Below are 25,387 nucleotides of genomic sequence, written 5' to 3'. Positions count from 1 at the left end.
GCAGTTTGGTAACTTCTAAAAAACCTTTTGGGAAATATGAATGAATAGACAAATTGAAATACAGTAACTTTTTGTCACCACTGCACCCTGAAGCTTTCAAAGATACAACGGAATCAATCACTGTTACAATAAAGTTGCCAAGAGTGTTTTTAGGATCTTTAAAAAGCCCATCTAGAACCAAATCATCTGGTTTTGAAATATTGTTCATAACTAGCATAAGTCTGGCAAATAGGCAGTAACTTGAGAATCGAGTTCAATTTTCAAATCCTCTGCTGACTCCTGCACATTCATCAGGTGACAGCTGATCTAATTTGGCTTTGAGAGACTTAGTGTGTTATTTCATAACATGTTAATAAAATTAGAAAGTTTGACACGCAGAGATGGGAAGGCAATGATGTGCCTTAAGATTGTGGAATTCTAAAATGTTGAAATATAATTATGTTTGGCTTATTTTTCAAGGAAATAAAACTAGTATACTTTGATTCACAGCTGATGAAAGATTTACAGAAGAATATGAGAAACAATAATTGTATTAGATTTTTAAATATCTAGCTTAAAAGTATTCTAGCCATCCAGATACATGGAAAGCAATATTCCTTAATCTTCTCTCCTGGAGCTCATTGGCCCATGTAAAAGTTAATTATAAAACATTGCTGTACAACTTCTACTGGAGGAGAATTCACCACGCTGGGAGTGGGAGCAGGTTGCAGCAGAGAAGGGCCTGAACTGACCATGAGCTGTCGTTGTGTTCAAGAGCAATTACCCAACGCCGTGCCTGTTGGCTAACCAGTCGAACAAGTGGGTTGGCCATGATGAACTTAAAGGCCCCTTTCATTTTGAAAAATGACACCCAAAGGACAAAAAGGCACATTCAGATTCACTTTGGTTTCTAAGATAACACTAAACATTTTGAAACCGCCCCCTTCGTGTTTTTCAAGCAGAGGAAGTGAAAAAAAAAAAAAAAAAAAAAGAAAAAGAAATAGGTTTCAAGTATTGTTAAAGCTTCTAGAAAGGACAACAAAGGGCAGGAAATTTGAAACAAAATCTGAGAATCTGCCCTTAAACTGGGCAATTTTGCTGGTTTTCTCACAGTGCAGTTAGATGAAAAAGTGTAAGGTTGATCTTTGCCGTTCCTCTGCATTACTCATTGCTGTCATGACCTTGATGTTATTTGCAGCAAACAGCATAAAGGTCTCCTTGTGGTAAGTAGCTGCAACTCTCACAATGCTACCCTCCTGTGAGTAAAATATCTACTCCCAGCTGGAGGCAGTGGCTCATGCCTGTAAACCCAGCACTTTGGGAGGCCGAGGCAGGCAGATCATGAGGTCAAGACATGGAGACCATCCTGGTCAACATGGTGAAATCCCATCTCTACTAAACATACAAAAATTAGCTGGGCATGGTAGCCCACACCAGAAGTCACAGCTACTTGGGAGGCTGAGGCAGAAGAACTGCTTGAACCTCAGAGGTGGAGACTGCAGTGAGCTAAGATTCGTGCCACTGCACTCCAGCCTGGCCACAGAACAAGACTCCATCTCAAAACAAAAAACAATAAAAAAAATCTACTCCCTTCCAAGTCCTACTACCAAACCCACTAAGGTTGGTGACTTAGCCTGTTTGGCTGCCATAATACAATATGTGAGACTCGGTAATTTATAAAGGACAGAAACCATATTTCTCATAGTTCCAGAGGCTGACAAGTCCAAAATTAAGGCATTGGCAAGTTTGATGTCTGGTGAGAGCCCCCTTTCCTGCTTCCAAGATGGCAGCTTGTTGCTGTGTCCTCTAGAGAGGATCAGCACTGTTTCATCACATGGCAGAGAATGGAAGGGCAAAAGGACCCAGGCTGGTTACTTCCAGCCCTCTTACGTGCGACCAATCCACTCCTGACTTAATCACTTCCCCCAATCTCCACCTCTTAAGACCACCACAATGGGGATTAAGTTTCAACACAAATTTTGGAGGGGAGACATCAGCCATGATAGTCGGTGAGAAAAAAGGACAGTATTTACATGATGACAGTTGTCAATGGGCTACAGAAAAGTCAAGATAGATGCCAGTAGTGATTTTAAGATGCAAAATGAGAACCATGCACACAGTCTCCTAGGTGCAGTCTTCCAACGTAGTTCTGGAACACAGCTGGCTCCTTCCATCCATGGGGAATGACCATATTTGTGTGCTGAAATAACATTGAGTTCTAGAGATAAGAGTGGAATAAGTGACCTAAACTTTGAAATGTTTTGAATTACCTTTGGCTAGTCAAACTATAATGCTTTCTATTTCTTAAGACAACTCTTTATGAAAGTTCTAGTATGTACCTAACTTTGGTACCTTAAATTTGCCCTACACTGAATCTTATCTAGTAAACCTTTCTCATTCTGATGTAAGAACCCAGATGTATAAAACCCTACAGCCTAACACGGTGAAACCATGTCTCTACTAAAAATACAAAGATTAGCCAGGTGTAGTGGTGAGCGCCTGTAATCCCAGCTACTTGGGAGGTGAGACAAGAGACTCACTTGAACCCGGAAGTTGGAGGCTGCAGTGAGCTGAGATCACACCATTGCACTCCAGCCTGGGTGACAAAGTGAGACTTTGTCTGAAAAAAAAAAAAAAAAATTCCTGTGGCCAGAAGTGACCGAGAAGTACATTTTGACTATGTTTCATAGTCTTTTATCCATTTTAGTATAATCTTTTTACCAACACCAGTGGAGTTGCGAACTGACTCAATTTCCTGTAATGTCCAGTATAAAAATGTATGTCTACAAATGTAGGGTCATGATGAAGGGCAAACATGCCTGAAGCACATGTGAAAGTCTTCTAGACAGTAAAAACACCACACAAGCGTTCACTTGTTAGAAAGGTAACATGCCATGCAATGCAAAATGCATGGAGAAGCAAAAATGAGAGACTGGGGGGAGGAGGGGAGGAAATGACAAGCACAGTCTGTTTTTAGGACACTGTACTTGCTGTTCCCTTCAACTAGAATGAGCTTAACCCAGATATCTGCTTCTTCAGCCCCTGAGTTCATTCTAATCACTGCTCAAATATCACTTTATCAAAGATGCCATTCTCAGACCCTTGCACCGTACTATCTGCTGACACACTGATAGAATCCTGTTTGTTAGCTTGTGCACATGGACTTTGTTTAATTCGTTCTGCACTCCCCAAACCTCAAGCATTGGCTGGCACACAGTAGTTGGTACTCCATAAACACTCACTGAGAGCTTTCCTATCCCTAAGTCCTCCGAAGCCAAGTTTCGTACCTCATCCTGAAGTTCCAGGGGAAAGCTTCGTATTTGTCGAAAATGAATGCATGTTTGCAGTTGCTGGATAAAGAATAAGGATATGGTCACAGAGAAAACAGGACTAGAGGAAAAAGAAAAAAGGACATGCTGACGCCAGGTATGGAGGGTATAAACAGTCGGTGAAGAGTTTTAAAGAGAAAAGGCTCAAGGCTCAGCCTGTCTAAATTAGCAACAAAAGGAAGTCAGTTTTGAAGTCAAAGAGAGTTTTTCTTTCCCCCTGGGAGGAGCTGCTTCATGAAAGTGGAGGGCCAGAGCCAAGAGAACGCTTCTAAGACACACCATGTAAAAGTCAAGGGCATAATCTGGAGCTGCACAATAGCCATGAGAACATGTAGATTTATAAATTTAAATTAACTAAAGTTAAATGAAATAAAATATTCACTTCCAAGTCATAGGAACCATTTTCAAGGGCTTAACAGCCACATCTGGCCAGGAAGAGAGACAGGATACTTTCATCACTGCAGAAAGTACTGCAGGACAACACCAATCTAAAGAAATTCAAAAGGACCTGAGTTCCTCAACTTCCAAGGAGACCTGAGAATGAAGGCCCAGAGGGACCGAGAAGGACAAGCAGAGCAGAGCTAGAAAAGTAATCGCACTGGAAAGGGCTGTGACTGCTGGCCTGGACGCCTTGTGTAATTAAAGCTCTATCCCAACTTCTTAAGGAATGTATCTAGTATTAAATGGTTGGCTGTCTGTAGTGTCACTGCTGAGGTAGGGAGAGAAGACAATTAGGGACAAGGAGTAGTATTCCACGGAAAATCCCGTTAGCTATGAGTGGCAGCAGCAAAAGGTCTCAGAAGTGAGAGAAATGGACCCAACTAGGTTTGCAACAAGCTGAAACCTATAAAGGCTCAAGTCAGCTGGCACAACCTCTCAAAATGCAAATCCCTGAGCCTAAGATAAAAGTGAGGCTCCTCTGACTCCTAACGTATCAAGTAACTCTTATTAAGCCCTATTTCAATGACTGAAACCTAATGCAGAGCCCAGGCGCACAGATTAAGTTTCCAGTCAAAGCCCACACAAGCCTATATAAAGGAAATTAACATTTTTTTTTAAAAAAAAAAAAAAAAAGAAAAAAACTGGCTTTTTTTTTCCAAAGCTTTTTTTTTGGGGGGGGGGAGGGGAGCGTTTAAGTCACGGCATGCCAAATAAAGGTGAGTTTCTAGGAGAATACAGCACAGAGGTGACCAAGGTGGGCGGAATATATTCACAGGGGAAAATCCAAATGCCCTCAGGGAACCCACTTTCGCAGGGTTCTTCTGATAAAAACTGAAACCAATTAAAAGCAAACCTTCAGGATAAGTTTTCTCCTAGGAGATTTCTATGCTTTAACTTCCCTCTCCCCAGAACTTCCAGGAGAACTTTGAACTGTTTATAATCTCTATCACTCCATGCTCATAGACTTTAAGCCTATTTTTCTCCCACAAGACAGGACTGTTTTTACAATCCTTTTAAGATTAACTAAAAACACAGATGATTAAAAAAAGGCCTGGCTGGATCCCCCCACAATGAAGTATTATAATTATAGTACACTACTAAGGAGGATTTCCACAAACATTAGACTGCCAGGTTTCCAGGACAAACAGCCTATAATTCGAAAGCACAGGAATGGAGAGGTACAAGTAATTTAATCTATCCCACTATGATTATAGGTGCTAAGAAATTAACTCAATGTACCTCTTTGGGACGTGAGAAGAATGGGAACTTTAATGATGCCCTGTAACTGTCCTATCCATGATGATAGCTAGCAGCCGCCTGTGGCTATTTAAATTCAAGTTAACTGAAATAAAAAGTATATGCATATTTGAAATTAAGTTCCTTATCTGTCCTGCCACATTTCAAGCCAAATGTAGCTAATGGTTATGACACTGGACAGCCCAGGTATATTTTCATCTTTGCAGAAAGTTCTACTGAACTGCGCATCTAAGACCATCTTAGAGAGTGACTGCATCATTTTTCCCAATTTCATAACAGGGATTATGAAGTAACAGTCTCTAAAATACAGGGTTTTTAGGCTACCGGCTACCTTCCACACTCAGGTGAATTCTTTGTAGTGGTTTACACATAACAACCAATTGTCTTCACCTTCCAGTTTCAAACATATTACAATGGCATTAGATGTAATAAAACGCATACCACTGAGACTCAGCTCAATTGAAACTTGAGTTTCTTCAGAATTCCAAAGGATGGTGCATATTTCTGTGAAATCTGAAGTAGGGACTTGTCAGGAAAATATCTATGAGGCCTAGGAAAAAGAAGGCATTTTCTAGCTGGATGTGGTGGCTCACGCCTGTAATCCCAGCAGTTTGGGAGGCCGAGGTAGGCCAATCATAATGTCAGGAGATTGAGACCATCCTGGCTCACATGGTAAAACCCTATGTCTACTAAAAATACAAAAAATTAGTCAGGTGTGGTGGCACGCACCTGCAGTTTCAGCTACTCAGGAGGCTGAGGCAGGAGAACTGCTTGAATCCAGGAGGCGGAGGTTGCAGTGAGCTGAGATTGCACCACTGCCCTCCAGCCTGGGCAACAGAGCAAGACTCCAACTCAAAAAAGAAAAAAAAAAAAAAAGAAGGCATTTTCTGAAATTAATAAACGTATTTCCTTGTTTTTTGTCACACCTTGTTCCAGAGATGTCCCTAGGCTACTGTGTGTGGAATGAGGTCTGGACACAACCTAACAATAAATTGAGGGATACTGAAAGTCCCGATACTCTAAGAACTTCGTCACACATCTTTAGAGGCTCAATGAGGGAACTATTGTTTTTTAAACAAATACAACGTGTTGATGACGCAACGTTAGACCCACTGTGGGATCAGAAATAAGAAGGTCCAGGTGCTGCCTTGATGCACGAACTCTTCTGCCTTCACCTAACTGCAGAGCCATATGGGAAAACAAGAAAGGGATTACACCCCTTCCCATCACAAACTCCTGGCCTTCCAGTGGTTTTATTACATCATTCCCCTACTTACAATTTGCCAGTGACTCAGAGAATTTAGCGAAAACTGGCACTTAAGGCTCCCATAATCTGATTACCTTTCTGCTGAACAAAACTTCTTTTATCAGAAACCCTTTGACCTGATAACTGCTGGCTTTCCTACCACCAAAATTTCTACCCCACTACCCGATCTAGCAGGTAGATTTCAAGGTCAAGAAGAGCATCCCCAAGGCAGCCTACCCGGCTCCTGGAAAGAGTTCAGTGCCTTCACTGTTGGCTGTGAGGTTTACATGAAGGAGGGAAGAGACTCCAAGAATGATGTCTGAAAGGGTGCCTGGTGTCTGACGCTGCCCCTCAGGAGGGGTCCAAGGTGGCTCAAATATTGCCTGCTTTGGCCACAGCTGATGGAGCTGAAGAACTGCCTCTATGTGGTTGGTAGACACACAACCCAGGCAGGCACTTGCCAGCTTCCCTTGTTGCCTTGAACAAAGTGGAGTAGCACGGCCCTGGGGCTAACAAGTGAACGATGGTGCCTGCCTTTAATCACACCCAGCCTTTCAGACCCAGGTCAAGTGTTTTCTCTTTTGGAAAGTCATCCACACCTGCCACCACCAGCCTCACCACCAGTGCTCTGCCTCTATTTTTAACCATCTTTATTGTGAGGTATCCTTTTAAACGGGCCTCTATTGACTCTGTTCTGCAGGTAAGTTTCCCAAACCTTCTAAAACCTTGCTCCTATTGGTTATACTGGATTTAAAGTCAATAGAAGGGAGTTTTGAACCCAGCAAATGGCATTTCTTTGCACTGGGAAATCAAGTACTTTGACCTCTTGGGTTAAATTCTTCATTTGTAACCTCACTTGTTTAGGCTAGATTCGTGTTTCTCTCCATGGTTCCACGTCAGAATCACCTGGGGATCTTTTAAAACAATGATGATGCCAAAGTCCTAACCCAGGGCAATGAGTCAGAATTTCTAGGTGCTTGGCTCAGGCACTGGAATTCTTCTAAAACATCTCAGGTGATCCTAACGTGCAGCCAGGGTTAGAAAAACAAACTGAGTTCAGGAAGGGACTTATCCTGCATGGATTGGAGAACTCAATGGGAAAAAATGTAGTAGTTAGAGATGGGGCATGCAGTACCGGACAGGGGCAGTCAGGCCCATCGGGGATGCTTCTCATCTCTGCCTTGAGCTGCAACTAGAAAAACTGCAAACTGCATTACAACCAGAACCTTATTCTCTATGTGTGCATGCATGTACAATCAAGCCCAACCCAAATAATTTCACATATGACTCAAACTCTAACACCATTTGGAGATGAGGCAGGAATCATGAACATAACTGGCTGCAGGGCATTTAATTGTGATTGTATAAATTCTTCCTGAAAAATAATTTGAGATTAATTTTTAAGGGTATAAGCTCCTATCTTTTTAAAGGGTAGAAATCCTTTGCCAATTCCCAAGGGGACAGTAAGCTTAAAGGAAGACATGTCTGAAAGATCTGAGAAGCAGGTTTCCTGAGAAAGCAATTTCTACAGGTTTGACCCTACAAGGCAACATGAGTAGTGAGTTCAAGGAAACAAACGTGAGAAAGCATATCTCCCCTTAGATAATCTAGCAAAGGAGTTAAGACGGCAAACAGTTCCTTAGATCAGAATTAACAGTTATGGATAGCCTTCCCTTCAGAAAATCGCAAAGCTAAACAGACATTACACAAACAATATATCCCTGCAACTTAATTTCTCTTCCCAGGATCTGCGATATTTTTCTTTTCTATTCCATTAAACAAATATACATTGAATATCACCTACACACCAGACCTGAAGAAAAGCTATTTTTAATATGCTCAAAATTTAAGTCTTTTCTTGATACAATAACATCTGCCTTAACAAGAATCAGTATGAAAAATGACAATTTTTAAAGGATTATATAAAAGATATTATTCCAGAAGATTTGCTACGGAATCCCTTTTAAAAAGGATGTTCAGAAAAAGGTAACACTGAAATTTACTACAGTTGAAGAAAATCACGCCAATTATAAATCCATGAACTCAGTCATTGTTTAACGAAGCTCCTCTTTGCCAGAAAATCCCCACAGAGAACAAAGCATCACAAGAATCCACACAGTCCCAACCAAGCCCACTGGGAAAATCACCCTGAAGAACACTGGTGGAAAAGAGAAAGACATTCATACCACGATATGAGAGCTAATTTAATGTGCTCTTTAAAAAAATTAAATAAAACAACATGACCCAATTTTTCTTTCATGGTGTGGGGAAAAATAACATTCATATAAAGCTATAAAGCTAGTAGTAGAAAAGCATAAGTATAGCTTAGCTTTCTAAGATGGCAAGCCAAACACACTTTCCGCTAATCAAAGTAATTCTTTTTTTAATTTTTTTTTTCTTTGAGATGGAGTCTTGCTCTGTCACCCAGGCTAGAGTGCAATGGTGCCATCTTGGCTCACTGCAACCTCTGCCTCCGGAGTTCAAGAGATTATCTTGTCTCAGCCTCCTGAGTAGCTGAGATTACAGACGCCTGCCATCATGCCGGGCTAATTTTTGTATTTCTTAGTAAAGACGGGGTTTCACCATGTTGGTCAGGCTGGTCTCGAACTCCTGACCTCTGGTGACCCACTCGCCTCAGCCTCCCAAAGTGCTGAGATTACAGACATGAGCCACCACGCCCAGTCTCTTCTCTGTATCTTTATTCAGACATTCATGTTTAAGAAGTTCTGAGAAAGGAAGCCAAAGATAATAATACCGGACCTCCATGTCTATATGATGAAGAAGTACACTTCCTATGTAAAGATGCCCAGATCTCCGATTAGATGAGGCACCTTCAAGTTCTAGTGAAGAGCAAAACTACAGGACTGAACTGGCATAGCCTTTTACGGCAGCATTTGTCTATTGACAATGGTGACATAACTTCCAAGAGGACAGACCACACAGTGGACAAAAGAGAAGCGGTCCCCATAATGAAAGGGGAAAAGTAAAATGACTCATTACATAGTCTGAACTCTCTCATGACTGGTGGACAAAACCCTCAAAGAGGAAATTCTCTAGTCTTAAATAGGGCTTTTAGTGTTGAGGCAAGCAAAGTCCGCTGCTGACTACCCTGCCACCAACGACCCCTTTGACAATTTAGCTATGAAAATTCAAGGAGACTATAGATTTTTATCTTAGATTTACTTACAAATTAAGCAATGAGGGAGCACAATGACTAAAAATAGAAACATGAAAAGATGAATTAATGATACTTTACTATGTGTCAGTGGATGGGCAGTCCTATTACAGCCTGGGCGGATGATTTCATCTTTCGGGGGCTCCATTTTCACATCTGTAAAACAGGATAATTATATCCCTCTCAGAGAGTTGTTTTTAAGGTTACAGATGGCATGCAAGTGAAATTGTTTGGAAAATAATGAAGCTCTCCATTACTGTGAGATTATTAAAAGATTGTTATAACTAGACATGCTCAATATGTTTTCCTGAAAGTTATCAGACGAGACATTTTTCCCTCTGGTGCTCTTTCACCTGTATGTCTCAATCATAGCAAAATTATTCAAATCACTTCTCTTTTCTGCTTTCCTGGTACTAATTTTCTATCTGCCTGCAGAAGTAGACAAATGACTGTTTTCGTGACTTTTTTTTTCTTTTAATAATATTTAACAGCTATTTTAACAATGAAAGACATTTTATATATTCCCAAAAGGTATGCACCAAAAAGGGTGTGGGCAGAAATGTGGACAAAGTAAGGACCTTTCATGGCATCTCGGTCACCTCCAATAAAAGACACAGAAGCCCATAGCAAACTGAGGTCTAAGTGGCTGCTTTCAACCAACACAATCTGCTGAGTCTCATCACCTCATTTTCTTGTAACTTCAGGACACATCCATTTAGAGAGCACAAGAGCCAAGTTCGCCTCCCTGGTCATCTTAAGCAACATGGGAAGATAATTTAAGAAAAGTGACACCCTATCGATCACTTTCCCAAGCTTTTCAGGGACTCACTCCAAAGACCTTCTTGATGATAGATTTTATTAAAGTGCCGATCACAATCAAAACAGTACATTGTATCAGAGGTCACGCATTGTTTTGCACTTCCTTTCCCAAAACTTATTAAAGATATACGTCTGAAGGACGATATAAAGAAGAACAAAATTGGTTTTGGCGGGCAGAAAATGACTTACACAGATATCTAATACTTAGTCAAGTTGCTTTTATATGAAATAAGTTCTACCTTGGGAGTCACAAAGCCAATAGACTTGGCTCATAGGTGGCTAACTACAGCGACAGCAGGTATTTAGTAAGTTAACATATTCTCTCCTGCCCCCTGAAGACACCTCAGGCATCTCATTAATAAACTGGTAACGGGATACTCAGAGTTTGTGAAAATGCTTTGTAAAGTGCTGAATAAATTTAAGTAATTAGCTAATTATCACAAACATTCTCACCAACATCATCATAAAAATCTTGACAGATAAGTGCTTTCAGTAGTTTTGAAACCTACAGTGACATGCTAAATTAAAAGCATTATATTTCAACCATTTCCAGTAAGTGCTACAGAATACTAAGACTTAAGAATATTAAAATTACAGGCTCATGCCTGTAATTCCAGTACTTTGAGAGGCTGAGGTGGGCAGATTGCCTGAGGTCAGAAGTTTGAGAGCAGCCTGGCCAATATGGCGAAACCCTGTCTCTACCAAAAAAATACAGAAATTAGCCAGGCGTGGTGTTGGGCGCCTGTAATCCCAGCTACTCAGGAGGCTGAGGCAAGAGAATTGCTTGAACTCAAGAGGCAGAAGTTGCAGGGATCTGAGATCATGTCATTACACTCCAGCCTGGATGACAAAAGCAAAACCCTGTCTCAAAAAAAAAAAAAAAATTAAAATTCTTATTTCATCTCCTTTTCCTCTATAGACAGAGAAGGTAGGGCATTGCCAGTCCAAATCTATGTCACATTATTATGTCAGCTGTAGCTCCAGAATTCCCATAGAGGAGGGGCTACATGCGTGATAATCTGGCTGGAAGGGAGGCAGGAGACATATCTGGAAGCTCTGCTTGCATTAGAGAACACTACTTGTGGTACCTACACTGCAGGTTTATTCCGGATGGATGGAGACTATGGCAGAGAAAAAGGCCGAAGGCTACCTTCAAGACCTTCCTTGGAAACCTGCTTTTATTAAGTACCCATGTAAGACAGGCTTCATATTTAAGTCTCCTTAGTGTGTGTCATTTTAACAGGGCTTTCTAGAAAGTACAACCGGGGGTCACCTTTGCAACATGGGATTATTTACCCTCAGGTAGGTGGAAGAGTATCCTCAAGCACTCTCCATTGCACCAAGACCCCTTCAGCCATCCCTATTCCAGCAATCCCAAGGACTGAGATAATCTAAGATTCATAAGGAGGAAAGACAGGCGTGGCAAAAAATTGTCCTGTATCAGATGGTGTGATTTACTTTATGACTTTGTCTGGCCTCTGTAGTCATAATGCACTGAGCCTTCTGCAAAGGATTCACACATGAGAAGATAAATGAATCAAAGGTGGAGCTGGTGATGGAGAGAAAATCAAGCTTAACACCCACACTCCACAGCTCCCCAAAATTCACAGAAACTAAAGACTGCAGAAACAGCAAGTCTCCACTGTAAAGAGCAATTTGCACAAAGCAGATCACATGAGATTTTCCACAAGCCTATGGTTCTGTCAAACAATGCCACAGGTGGCTTGAAGCCACTGACATTCACACTTGGTGGTGAGGTAAGCCATCTAGAAGAAACAAAAAGGTAGCACTCCTAGCCTTGGATCTAGAAGCAAGTTTCCTCGGCCTTTAAAAGCAATGAATTCCAAACAGCAACAAACACAACACATAAACAAACAAAATTAGTGAGAATGTGTGTGAAGAGCTATGGCAAAATCACACAGACGTTTCTCCCTCAAAGCGTTTTCATTCTAATAAGAGTTTAAAACACACAGAGATAGCGCAAGCAGGTAGCTTGGCAAGCAAGGTCATATGAATGAGGATGCAAGACTTGTTAGAGAGGCTATGGGGAGAAGAAAGAATCGCAGTGGGATGGATAATCAAGGAAGACCCAACAGAAGAAGTAACATTTAGACCAGGCATTATTTCAAAGGGCGGAGCTGTTGTGGGACATAGGTAGAGAATGGTAAAACTCAGGGAAAGTGGTGGAGAATGGTCACAAGCTAGAAAATGTGTAAGCAAAAAGAATGTGTGATGCAGCTGGGTTCAAGTGGAACCAGGGCATGAGGGATACCAAGGGTGGAACAGAAGATGGGTAGGAGGTATGGCTTCACCTGCATGTGCAGTTATCAAACCGGTCCTGTGTCTCATCTGCACAAGGCATTCTCTTAGAAGCCAAGGGACACTGAGGCAGCCCCCATGCTCAAAGAGGAAGGGAAGGCCCCGTGATGATCTAGGATTCATAGAATCCATGGAAGGCTTTCTAACAGCTGCCAGCTATTCAGAATGCTGTCCAGGAGGAGATTTAACTGATGGCAATGCCTGTGTTATTGACAGAGAGGGGACAAAACATGTCCATAAGCAGAAACCAATTAGGTGATTTTTACAGATGACAAATAGGAGTTCAGCTTTCTGTTACCGTAGCATAACTCAAGGGCAAACATAAAAGCGAATGGTTATGGTTTTGTGTAACTTTTCTGATGAATAACTTGAGATTTGATGCAACAGGAAGCAACATGAGATATGAGTAGCAATGGAAAGTTTTATGGTCTTTTTTTTTTTTTCTTGCCAAGTATAGTTCGGATGTCAAACGCAAAACAAAAAATGGCAGAAAATGAAATTATCTGGAAACATTAGAAACTGCCTGTAAGGACTGGTTATTGTGGCCACTGTGTTACTTAAGAGCATTAGTAACTGACAGAGACCCATAATTCTGGAAGGCAAAAGTAACCAAGGCACAAAAAGCTGCCTTATGGTGTCCAAATAAAGAAGCAAATCATTGAAAAAGCCTACAGTGGCACTCTCAGCACAGTCTAAAACAAATGTTGAGCGATTCAAGAAAGAATTAGTGAGTCTTTCCTCAGCCTCAGACAAATAAGTTCTTCAAGACAAAAGAGAAGGATTAAAAAATGTTGAAGAGTAAAACCACTTCCTGAAAACCTGTCATCGAATCACTAATTTAGTGAGTACCTACTTTGTATGGAGCAGAGTGCTACATATTTTAAGAAATGCTGAGGTCTAATAGCTCCAGAATGAATTAAGGCCTACAAATGTCAGGCAATCTGTGAATAAATGCCTAATGAGGTAAACATGATTCATGCAGTGAGTTCAGCATAGAAATGGGTCCTTGGGTTCTACAGTTCACCATGGTCAAGGGAAGGACGATCAGTGGACAAAAGACTCATGAAGGATGACTGGGGAAACAGACTGGTTAAAAACTGCCTCATTTGGCTGACTTGCCACCAGTGCCTTCTGTCTTCTGCTAGCTTTTACATGTTATAATAGTTACCATACAGTTAAAACAGCTTAGGAGGAGTCAAAAGACTCTCATAAAAATAAGTACAACTCTTCCTTGAATTCTTCTCTTCTTTACTGACAGAAACAAGCCTGATGTGATCCACTAAAACCATTGCAGATCATTTGGTTATTCTTTGGAACATGATTTAACGCTATTACAGCAGTGTTTCTCAAACTGCAATGTGTACAGGAATCACCTGGGGACCTTGTCAAAGTGTATTCTGTTGCAGGAGGTCCAGGGAGGGACCCACAATTCTCATTTCCAATAAATCATCAGTAATGCTGATGCTGCTGGTCCCTGGATCTCCTAGGAGCAGCAAGGTATTAGACCATCTTCAGATGCTGTTATCAGAAGATGTTAGGAAACCATCATTTTCAGGGTCAGAATGCTGGAGCTCAAGATTTGGGCCTCAATGCATATACTAACTCATGAAATGTAACAGGAAGGAATGAGGCTCCTGAAGCAGTAAGAAAGTAGAATGAACAAAGGCCTAAGAGAACTGAAATTTATTCTAACAATATAAATTACAAAAATAAAAGCAGGAGTACCCAAAGGGATTGAGATTATTAGATTTTACAACAATGCAATTTAAGGAACTGCAAAATAATGAATATAAAATATGTTGCTATTAGATTTTTTTCACATACTTGAAGGACAAATTGTATCTTTCTTTCTTTTCTTTTCTTTCTTTCCCCCTCCCCCCAGTACTATGAACTTTAGAGAATGGGATGAAAATCCAACATGTAGTAACAGGTAGTCACTCACAGCAAAAGTTGAACGATTCCTAGTCTATGCTAACCAATGTCTAAACACTACAGAAGTGCCACTACGGGGTCCAGCAGCTACTCCCCTGCCTAAAACAGCAGTCTGAAAACTGCCAATCTGTTGCAAATTCTGTCTTTTCTGAGAATATTTTAAGAAAAGTGGTGGAGAAATATTTGAAGGGCAGCAGAACACTAATTATATCTATACCCATGCTATAATGGATAGTTTCCCTTTTTTTCTCAAACGATATAAAAGTTCCTTTAGGCTTACTTCTCCTAGGCACAGCAGAGCATTTCATAATTTTCTACCTTAGGAAAAACTTTCACAGACACAGTTACCAATTCAGAGGAGGGGAAGAATGAAAACACCGTAATTAACCAAAGAGAAATAATATTACCACTGAAACCAAGTTAAGCCTTTTCTTTAGCAAGGAGTGAGCTCTAGCTGAAGTAAACATGCCATTTAGTCAGGATGTATGCTCAGACACCTGTAGTAGGAAATTCTCAAAATAGCTATGGTTTTTTTCTTTTCTTTTTTTAATAGCAGTCATCTCCAACAAACGCCAGTGGAAGTGTGTGGTATTTCTCAGTTCTGACCTGTTAGGACTTTTGTTAGTTTTCTATTTTGATTAGCTAAAGATTAAGTAAAGATTTTCAAACTCAACTTCAATGATTTATTCTACTAACAAAATAGTAGAGGGATAAAAGTGAATAAAATGTTTCAAGGCCAGACACGGTGGTTCACGCTCGTAATCCCAGCACTTTGGGAGGCCGAGGCCAGCAGATCACGACATCAGGAGTTCGAGACCAGCCTGACCAACATGGTGAAACCCCATCTCTTTAAAAGAAAGAAAGAAAAGAAAATAAAGAAAAAAATGTTTTAGAAGAGAAAATACTGGAACTCTTATCTAGTCCAATTCTTGTCAATGTATAGAAGGAAAAGGAAACCCAGCAGGAAGAAAGACAGCCTGGTCACCCAGACACCTCGATTCCTGGTACAACCTTAAGTCTTTACCAGCTGTCTCCTGCGTAGAGTCTTTCTAGTCTCAAACTAAGGGTCAGAGCTAGGTTATCTTTCATCCAAGATGAAGGTCTGTGATAATTACATCTTTGCAACTTCTTTTCTAGTTGGCAAGGGGCTCTAAAGTAGGAAAATGATGAGGGGTTTAGCTAGATCTGGAGGAAAAATATTTTGGTTTTGTAAAATAACAATGCAGATTTCAGTCTCTGTGATCAGGGGAAGGAGGAGGGGGCATCTTTTAACATTTATTTTCTAAACCAACCAACAAATCCTACCATTAGTCAAAGACTCCGGTCTTTGGAATCTGAAGCTTGCAAATTTCAGGGGCACTCTTTAAAAAGAATCCAAAATTAAGAATAAAGTTAGTATTTATTTAAAATTAAAATGGTATACAGGACAGGTGCAGTGGCTTATGCCTGTGATCCTAACACTTTGGGAGGCAGAGGTGGAAGGATTCCTTTGAGCCCCAGAGGTAAAGACCAGCCTGGGTGTATAGTAAGATATCATCTCTACAAAAAATAATTTAAAAAAGTAAGTTAGCTGGGCATGGTGGGGCATGCCTTTAGTTTCAGCTACTCTAGAGGATTACTTGAGCCTAGGAATCCAAAGCTATAGTGAGTTATGATCAGGCAACTGCTTTCCAGACTGAGTGACAGAGTGAGATCTCATCTCTGGAAAAAAAATATTAAAAAAAAAATAGTATCATACAAACAACAAATTTTTAAAAGCTGTAAAAACTACAAATATGAAGGGTTTTAAAAACAAATATTTTTATTAACTGACTGACATCCCTCTGCAGTACTTTTCCTATATTTTTTGGTTGCACACTCTTAGATCATCTCTTCCAATAACATTTTTAAATATTCTCTATTGAGAGAATAGAAAAATAATTCAGTCTTCCCTTTAGAACTGTAGATCAGAATTTGTAATTTATTCTTGAATAATTTGGAAACGTTCCTCTTAGCCTCATAAGTCATTGAAGGTAATGTCATATAAACTTTTTGGATTGACTCTAAATTTGGAAAACTTTTATCAGGTTAATTTTAGAGGTGAGCTGTAAGATTCGGTGCACTGCAAGATTTCGTAAATAATGTTTAACCTGATGACACTTGTTAAGCACATTGCCAGGACCTCTCCTAGAACCAGGAGAAAGTCCTATACCAGGCTATAGGTAGCCTTGAAGATTAAGTTCAAGCACTTCATAGCAAATCCACCTGAGCCTAGCACATATACCCCCAACATATCTGATGCATCTATGAACTCTCCCAGTTCTTTCAAATAAATCGCCTGTTTTACTCAGAACTCCCTGATGGCATAATTGTTCCATGATTCAGCCAAGACTGTATCACTTGAGGTATATACTTCATTTTCCCATTGAGGTCACAAGACAGGCATGACGCTTGACTACCTGGTGTATGAACCAAGTGTTATTTTATTACACTAAGGAAATTTAATGGGATAATACAGGAAGAATGCTAAAATACTAGAAAAATATTGGATATTATTATTTCTCTTAACTCCTAGTCTTCCAGTATCCATGCTATAATGGGCAAGTAGTTTATGTCAATTAAGGCAGACTAGTCTCAGTACAGTAGAACAATTAGGAGTCTAGATCCCCAAAGAGACCGTCTTGGTTCCAATCCCAGACTACTCATTTGCTAACTAGGTGGATGTAGGCAAGTTTATCAACTCTGGAAGATTTATAATAAGCATAATACAACCTACCTTGTAGACTTGTTTTGAGGGTTAATACATTTGAAGTACTCAGCATGAGTCAGGCAGTAGCAAGATCTCACTAAGTGGTAGGTACTATGATTATTGGGAAATTAGTCCATGAAGTCTATTGAATAAAGCTACAGGGGGCATAAGGCCAATTCCATTTCCCTATGAAGAAAAGTTTGCAGAGTTTGGACATGACAGGTAGTCATCCGCAAAGCAGCAATGTTACCACCCCGCACAGGAAATGAAGACTTTGTAATGATTTATATTTTTAAAAAGAGCCGCTACATCATATACTAAAAATATGTACCCAACCCGTATCTTCTTTCAAAGGCCTTCACATTAGTTCAGCCAAATCCCTAGTTCTTTAAAATGAAGCAATGACAATCTTATATCTTCTAAAGCATTGGGAAGACTTTTTCCTTATTTTCTATAAAGAGGCTTGAGAAGAAGCAAGACTCTTTTTTATTTGAACCATGGATAGTTCAAATAAAATATTTACAATAGGAGGAAAAAACATTCAGATAAACTTCGCCTTGCTCTGGTGGTCTCAATACATAAAGAAATGCAACTAAGACACTAGGAAATCTTTAAAAAAAAAAAAAAAAAAGATCAGTGAAACAGCAGCTAGATCAAGTCAAATGGATAGAGCTAAAGTTCCCTTCAGGACAACACTAACTAAGAAAAACTACATTTTCCAAAGGAAATACAGCACTGTCTACAAAGTAACCGTTATCTTTTTCTTTAATGTTCAATGCTGACTATTCCAGGGAAAAAAAGATACAATTATCCAAACTCATTTCTACCTAACATCTCTGCAAAGGAATGTTGCGGCTGCAGACCCACAGCCAACCTGGGAAGGCCCAAGGCAAGTGAGAAAATAGAGGCCCGCTTACCATAAGTCAAAACATTTCAAGTTACAAATCAAGCTAGCAAACTGCTCAATAAAATAGGTTTTATCCTTCTGCCCTGACTGACAAATATATCTTTTCAATGTCTTGGAAGACCAGGTCCAACTTTAGAACTCCTACGATATTCATAGTCCTTCCTCAGAAATGGGTGGTTTGAAGAGAGACATTATCTTGCACCCTGATAGTCAATCTGCCTTCCACTCCACTGCCTGCTCCATCAAGAGGGACCTTGTGATATGTGTGTATGTGACAACCAAGTGCTCACTCTCTCTCACACACACACACACACACACACACACACACACACAGCTATCCCTTGATCCACCCACAGGCAGACTGCTCAACCAGTAGCAGTGGAGGCCTTCAGGAAGATAGCTCCAAGGATCCATGCAAACTGCAGATACCAGTTGAGGGGCTTCTAGGCAGGGGATTGGGGTTCCCAGGTAACCAAATAATAGTCTAAAAATAAAAAGAGAGTAAGATTGGAAGGCCCCAAAGTCACCTCATCCCATAGGCATGGCTCTGACCAGAGAAGAATGACAGCAGAGTGCCATCTAAAGCCCCGGACAGAGGCCTTGGGTTTATAGAACAGGCCTGTATTTTAGTTGTAGAGCTGAAAGAACTGGAGGACAATATTCCATCAGAAAAGACAGAGAGAAAAAAGAAAAGAGCTGCATGTCTTGACCTTTCCCAGATAGAATCTCCCCAGTCATAGGTACGGGCCCTGAAGCTAAATCCCTTCTAAAATGATAGCTTCAAACCTCCAAACAAAACACAGATGCTAGGGAACCCTTAAGAGTCTAAGCAGGAGGCCATAAGTAGACTAAACGGACCGCATCCAAGAGGACAGTTGCTTCTTGTTGGGCGCTAAGACCTAAAAAGTTGACTGTGGCGAGTAAAAGGCAGAAGTAATCCTAATGTCACGGGTAAGGAAGAGGATCTTAACCTACTACAAGTTTTCAAACTGTCCCCTTCAAAAGTCAAACTGTCCCTTTCTCCCTGTTATGTTGATACTGCTCTTCTTGCCCTCATCAGCAGTTGTACACATGTGATTGTACACAAATGATTTTCCTACATGCTTAGAATTCAGCGTTTACAATAAACATCTTTGCAAATGGGATATGTCCAACTGCTATAAGTGGCTAAACCACAGGACCCCTGCCATGGGTCCTGCCACTAAGGCACCATTATCAAGCTGCGGGGTGTGGCATTTCCTTACGCAAAGAAACTCTGCCTTATCTTGATTTTCTGTGGTACAAAGACAGTCAGGAAGGAGGCAGATGATGCAAGCAAAGCAAATCAATGACATCAGGAGCACTGAACTGATGGCATGAGATGGTAAGCTTCCCCGCTCTCAAATCTGATATCCATTCACCCTTCTTCAGCCTCCCTCCTAACACATACACACAAAGAGACGACAGAAAAGAACCCAGCAGCACGCAAGCAGGAGAGGCTTGGGCCACACACACATATACCCAAGCAAATCTCCAGAGAGAGCTTGAGCAGGATCCATCTTTCCATTTTAAAAAGGAAGATAATAAAACTTATCTTGGAGATTTCTTCCTAGGATTAAATTAGATAAGGAATGTGAAGTGGCTGGCTGATGGTAGGTTCTCAAACGTTCTTTCTCTTGCTCTTCCTTCTCCCTGACTTCTCCCTGAGACGAGCCAATCTGCTGGTACAGCATTCCAAACCCTTTTGGCATGCCGAGCAAAGAAGTCTAAGAGTCATTATCTTGCCTCAGTCACAAGCATCAAGTATCTGCGGAGCAAAATGTTACCAGGAAAGTAGAGAGTGCAAAATATGCCGTGGGTATTCCTGCTGCAAATGCGTATCTGTTCTACTGAAAATTGCAAACTAAATCTGCTGAAGCTGTAGGTAAGGACCTGGAGGGTGGACGCTAACAAGGTACCAGAGTTATGTTTTCACATGGAACTTGGCCAAATAACGCCATGGCTGTAGCCAGAAAGTATGTTTTCCCTGCACCCTATTCAAAACTGTTTTGGTGGTTTGCAACAGACCTAAATAATATGCACGCTACTCTAGAGTAGGCACTGGTGGCTAGAGGACCACACTTCCCTTCAACCCATCTCTGCTTCACCCTTGTAAACCAAAACATAAAACCCGACGAAGAAAGAAACTTAAAAACTGAATTCAGATTGCAGCACTTCATTAGCAATAAAATTCTCTCTCCGACATCCCTCTAGAAACAAATACAATAAAAACAAAAGAGGAATCAGTAGCTACCGGATAATTTCTCTGGTGAATTTATCTAATGTTCTGCAGTGGCTTTCAAGGTCCTACACTAGTTCAAAATTTATGGCTAAAAGAATTGCATGAAAACTTCTAGCGGCTTTCCGTCATGTTTTTCAGAAGTTGAAACATCTTTTTCCATATTTCATCAGAATACAAGAACCAATTCCATAGTTCAAAAACAGCCAAATCGCTTACTGTGATCAGAGCTAACAATATTCTAACTGAAAGTAAAAACACCTAATAAACAGTGACTGCTTAGTTCAATGCTCGACCTCAGTTGCACTCGATACAGTAGGATGAAGCGGAGGCTCAGCTCAGCATTTCCTGGGCGCTAAATGATGTGTCAGGCACTGCTGGAGACCCTGGAGATAGAGAACTGAATAAGACTGAGAGGATGAAAGGTTTAATGGGCAAGAGAGTTCCGCAAAGATATGACTTCAGTTTGATATCGTTACCAGCTAAGTGAGAGGTCTGTATCTCATAGGAGATATTTACCTCAAACTGGGGCATTCAAAGCAGGTACCCTCAAGAAGATGACACTTGAACTAAGTCTTAAAAGATGAGTGAAAATTAGCCAGGTAGCAGGAGTTCCAGACATCCTGAACAAAGGCACAGCTGCCTAAATCGCTCACACTGTGTCTATGTGCAGTGACACAAACAGACTGGGAAAGTGTGGGCTGTGGTGGTATGTCAGGCAGCAGACTTCAATCGGAACCTTGGTAAGCCCAATTCAGGAGTTAATAATAATAAGAGTAGTAACAAAAGCTGATATTTATTGAGCACTTACTATGTTGCAGGCACCATGTTAAACATTTTAAAACAATCTTTTATTTAGTTCTCACCATAACTCCATAATCCTCTTTTACAAATGAGAGCAGGGACAACTAGCAGGTAAAGTAACTGCAACAGGCTGCACAGCCAGGAAACGGGAAGTGGGTTTGGAACCTGGACGGCCTGATTCCAAAGTTTATACCCTTCACTCTTCTACCACCAGGACTATCCTCAAAGAGAACCACTAAATGAACGCATCGGATCCATCATGCTGGCTACAGAATAGAGAATGCAATTAAAGGCAGCTCAACTCAGGCTCAAAATAAGGCAGGGACAGGAAAGTGAAAATAAATTGATTCAAAAATATATTCAGGGGGACCAAGAAGGAAACATTCAACATGTACATCCTCTTAGTGTATACGGCAACAATAAAAAGCAGGCTTTTGAAAATGAGGTGTAGAAAATAAAACACCAATATTTGATAATGCTCCCAAGGATAAAAGGTTTAAAACATGTATCCTTTTCTTTGCTCATAACATGCTTCCAGCTGCTAAATTCAATGAAGGCCAAGACCAGGTCTGTCTTTTTCACCATCAGATGATGTCCCAGGTCTGAGCGTCCTGCCTGGCAAGAGATAATCAATAAACACGATTGAGAAGGCAGAAGAAAAAGTTGCCACTTTTGGCAATGATATTGATGAGATGCCGTATTGATCCAGAGTTAAAAACTAACCTTACAGAAAAAATTAAAAAGTCATACTCATACTTGAGTAGAAAACATGTAGCAGTTATGTTAACTACACAGACAACAGTCATCCAGTCATCGGTAGGAGCTGCTACATTGAAAAGAAGGCAATGAGTTCAAAACGTGATTAGTATTCTGTATACACCATAACTCATGAAAAATAAGATGCTGTTAAAGGAAGTGGCCTAAAGGTGAAAATGTGTTTTATGACGGGGAAAAAAAAGCACAAGAAGACCAAAGATCAGCTTTGAGGCCTAATGATGTCTAGTCTCTTCCCCTGACAAAATAGCATGTTATTAAAGTGATTTGAAGAACCTGTATTTCTATGACACTTTTACAAATTCTCTGTCCTCAGTAAGAATCTACTTTTAGGAAGCTGAAAAATAAAAGTCATATTTTTCAGACCTGAAGAGTTACTGTACACTTTACAGTTTTCCCCATAAGAGTAATTTCTCAGTTTTGATCATTTAGGAAGAGTGAATGCAAACAAAGTCAAAAACGAATATAAAAAAAAATTTTATGATATATTTCTTAGTGAAATTTGTTCTTATATTTAAATCCTCTGCATACTTGTCAAGTTACTAAACAGAAGACACATTTTGTTGGATTTTATAGGTGACATAAAAGGAGGTTGTTGTTTTATAAACAGTCTCATTCCCTCACATCTTATCTTGCATTAAAATATTTTGAAAAATGTTTTCAGTTTACCAATTGTTAGAAAAAATCTGAAACTATTTCCTTACATGAAAAATTAAAATGTAAGTAGAATTAGGTTTCTTGTCTTCAATATATGTCTTTAACCTTCAGCCAACTTTGAAAGTTTACTTCGAATCAAATGAATACAAATTTAAAATGTTTCATTAATTCAACCATTTTGAAACTTCAATTCTATAAAAATACGAAATCTGTTGGCCTTGCAAAACTGTGTAAAACCCCAAATAAAAAGCCACCACACTTTTAAGCTAATTGTTTAAAAGTGTGAATATAGATGAAATGAAACTGACTCATGACTACTGGGTCTGGAATTTGCAAATCATAAATCTTATCCTTGTAAACAGAACCTAACTAACAACATCAGGGCCTGCTAATTTCCTTCTTTTATAAACTGGAACAAACGTTTTAATGATTTTTAACATTCACAGAAAATTAAGGGTGCCATTTTAAATATTTATTAGCAAAATATCATTCAGGTTTTAAGAGTCTAGAGGAAAATGAAAGACAGTTGAACATTCTGGTACTAAAATGTAGGAAAAATGCCAAGAACAAAACACTCAGATTTTATTAAAACCAGACGATTCAAATTTGTGTTAAGACTTTTTGCTTGCAATAGTGCTTCTTCATAATTTGATTAAAAACTTCCATCTCCATGTCACCTTTAATGTAAGCAATAATTTTTAAAAAGTTCTCAATCTACTTCATGTACTCTGAAATTTACAACAGACCGTGATGTGCATTTTTCTCTAGACAAACCTAAAGATGAATCTGCCCCTGGGTAGATAAAATGAGTACCTCAGGGTGATGTGGACTGTCAGCTCCTCTGTATTTCACCTAAAGTCTACATGGTTCATCTCCAAGTCACCAGAAGTGCCAGGGGGAAAGGCGGGGAGGGGCACGACACATAATATGTTAAACATGAAGATGATGTAAAGTTACTCAGATTCAACCTTGCCATTTTCCAGATGAGGAAACTAAGGCCTAGAAAAAGTTCTACGACTTGCCTGAATACGCGGTTACAAGGACCAGCTGCAGATACTGTTAACTGGCTCAGAGCTACAAAAAGTCTACCTTTTGGCCCCGCGCTGTGGCTCACGCCTGTAATCGCAGCACCTTGGGACGCAGAGGCGGGTGGATCACGAGGTCAAGAGATCGAGACCATCCTGGCCAACATGGTGAAACCCCATCTCTACTAAAAATACACACATTCGCTGGGCATGCTGGTGGGTGCCTGTAATCCCAGCTACTCAGGAGGCTGAGGGAGGAGAATCGGTTGAACCTCTGAGGCAGAAGTTGCCGTGAACCGAGATGGTGCCCCTGCCCTCCAGCCTGGCGACTCCGTCTTTAAAAAAAAAAAAAAAAAGTCTAACTTTTGAAGTCTCAGGAGTTTTACACTTTTCATAACAAATCATTAAGAACACCCTTTCCTGCATATAAATATATTATAAATACATACATATATATATATATATATGTTTTTTGTGTTTATTTTTCTTCAAAACCTTCAGAGACAGCGGTCAGGTGGGTAGCCTAGTTGGGATTTTTAACCCTTCGGTTTCCAACAAACGATGGCTGCAGAGAACCATCAATTCCCTGAAGCCAGGACTGTCTCGTTCCAGGCAAAATCTCCAGTCCCTAGCGCCCAGTAGGCATTTAGCGAAGGATTCCCGGTTTCCCCTGAGCGTCTCCACTCCCTACCCATCCGTGATGCCAAGGCGTCAGTGGAGCCAGCTAACTTTCCTTTGGAAATCGCTTATTTTCTTGAAATTTGTATCCAATAACTCCGGGCCAAGAAGCGGGCCTGAGGGCATGCGTGGCCGTGTCCAGGCGCTCAGGACTGAGGAGCTGGCCTGTGGAAGGGGTGGCAGGGAAGCAGCGGGGTGGGCGCGCGGCATCGCCACGGGCGGAGGGGCCCAGGTGTGCTTTGGCAGCTCAGGCTGCCGCCCCGCGCCGCGGCTCCCGGCCGCCTTCAGATAACCAACTTCTCAAACTTCCCTTTCCGGGGGTGGGGGCTCGCCTCGAACGCGGCCCGCACAGCGCCTTTCCTGCTCGCACAAAGGGGACCGAACGTGCCCCGCGCCCCTGGCAGCCCAACTTTCCTTCTCTTTTTTCAAGAAAAACTCACACATCCCCGCGGCTACGCGAGTCGGGCTGTGCGGGTGCCGCGGCGGACACTTTCCCGGTTTCCGCCCGGGCGCCGGGTGGCCGGGCCCGACTGTCAAGCGCCGCGGAGGGGCGGGGAGCTCAGGAAGACCCCCGGCGCCCCGCGGGGCCCGGGCTGGGGGGCCACTCACCCGACTTCGGAACTTGCGGTGGGATCGTGCTGGCGATGCGCGTCCACAGGACGATGTGCAGCGGCCACAGGCCCCTGAGCAGCCCCCGACCCATGGCAGACCCCGCCGCTCGTCATAGACCGAGCCCCGAGCGCGGCGGGCGGCGCCTTCCCGGACCCCTGGCTGCGCCTCCGCGCCGCGCCCTCCGTGGACCCCGCGCCGGGCCGGCCGCGCAGAGTTGCGGGCCAGATGCGGCGCCCGCTCTCCAGCCAGGAGGCGCGGGGAGGCCCCCGGCGGCCGAGGAGAGCAGCGCGGGAGGCCGGCGCCCGTCCCGAGCGGGTGCACGCGCGGGGGTGTCGTCGCTCCGTGCGCGCGAGTGACTCACTCAACTTCAACTCCGCGCTGCGGGGGAAACAGGAAACTCCTCGCCAACAGCTGGGCAGGACCTCGCTCCGCCGGCAGCCTTCTGCGC

At 41.5% G+C, this 25,387-nt stretch overlaps 1 protein-coding gene across 4 annotated transcripts in view; it reads right to left on the bottom strand.

The window, feature by feature from the left end:
• TGFBR2 (transforming growth factor beta receptor 2) overlaps positions 1–25,374 on the bottom strand; it is an 87,655-nt gene extending 62,281 nt beyond the window's left edge. Inside the window, exons 1-2 of one of the 4 annotated variants that reach the window (XM_074405775.1) lie at positions 24,937–25,373; positions 9,509–9,583 (exon numbers count right to left, since the gene is read on the bottom strand). In XM_074405775.1, coding sequence (XP_074261876.1) covers positions 9,509–9,583; positions 24,937–25,030 — 169 coding nt within the window. In that variant the 5' untranslated portion in view covers positions 25,031–25,373. Of the gene's footprint in view, positions 1–9,508; positions 9,584–24,936 lie in introns of all 4 variants that reach the window. The other 3 variants (XM_003936065.4, XM_074405776.1, XM_003936064.4) reach the window with 3 other exon arrangements.
• Positions 25,375–25,387: the final 13 nt, after the last annotated feature.

The sequence above is a fragment of the Saimiri boliviensis genome, chromosome 9, assembly GCF_048565385.1.
Source record: "Saimiri boliviensis isolate mSaiBol1 chromosome 9, mSaiBol1.pri, whole genome shotgun sequence".
Taxonomy (NCBI): domain Eukaryota; kingdom Metazoa; phylum Chordata; class Mammalia; order Primates; family Cebidae; genus Saimiri; species Saimiri boliviensis.
This window is presented reverse-complemented; position numbering and strand designations above follow the sequence as displayed.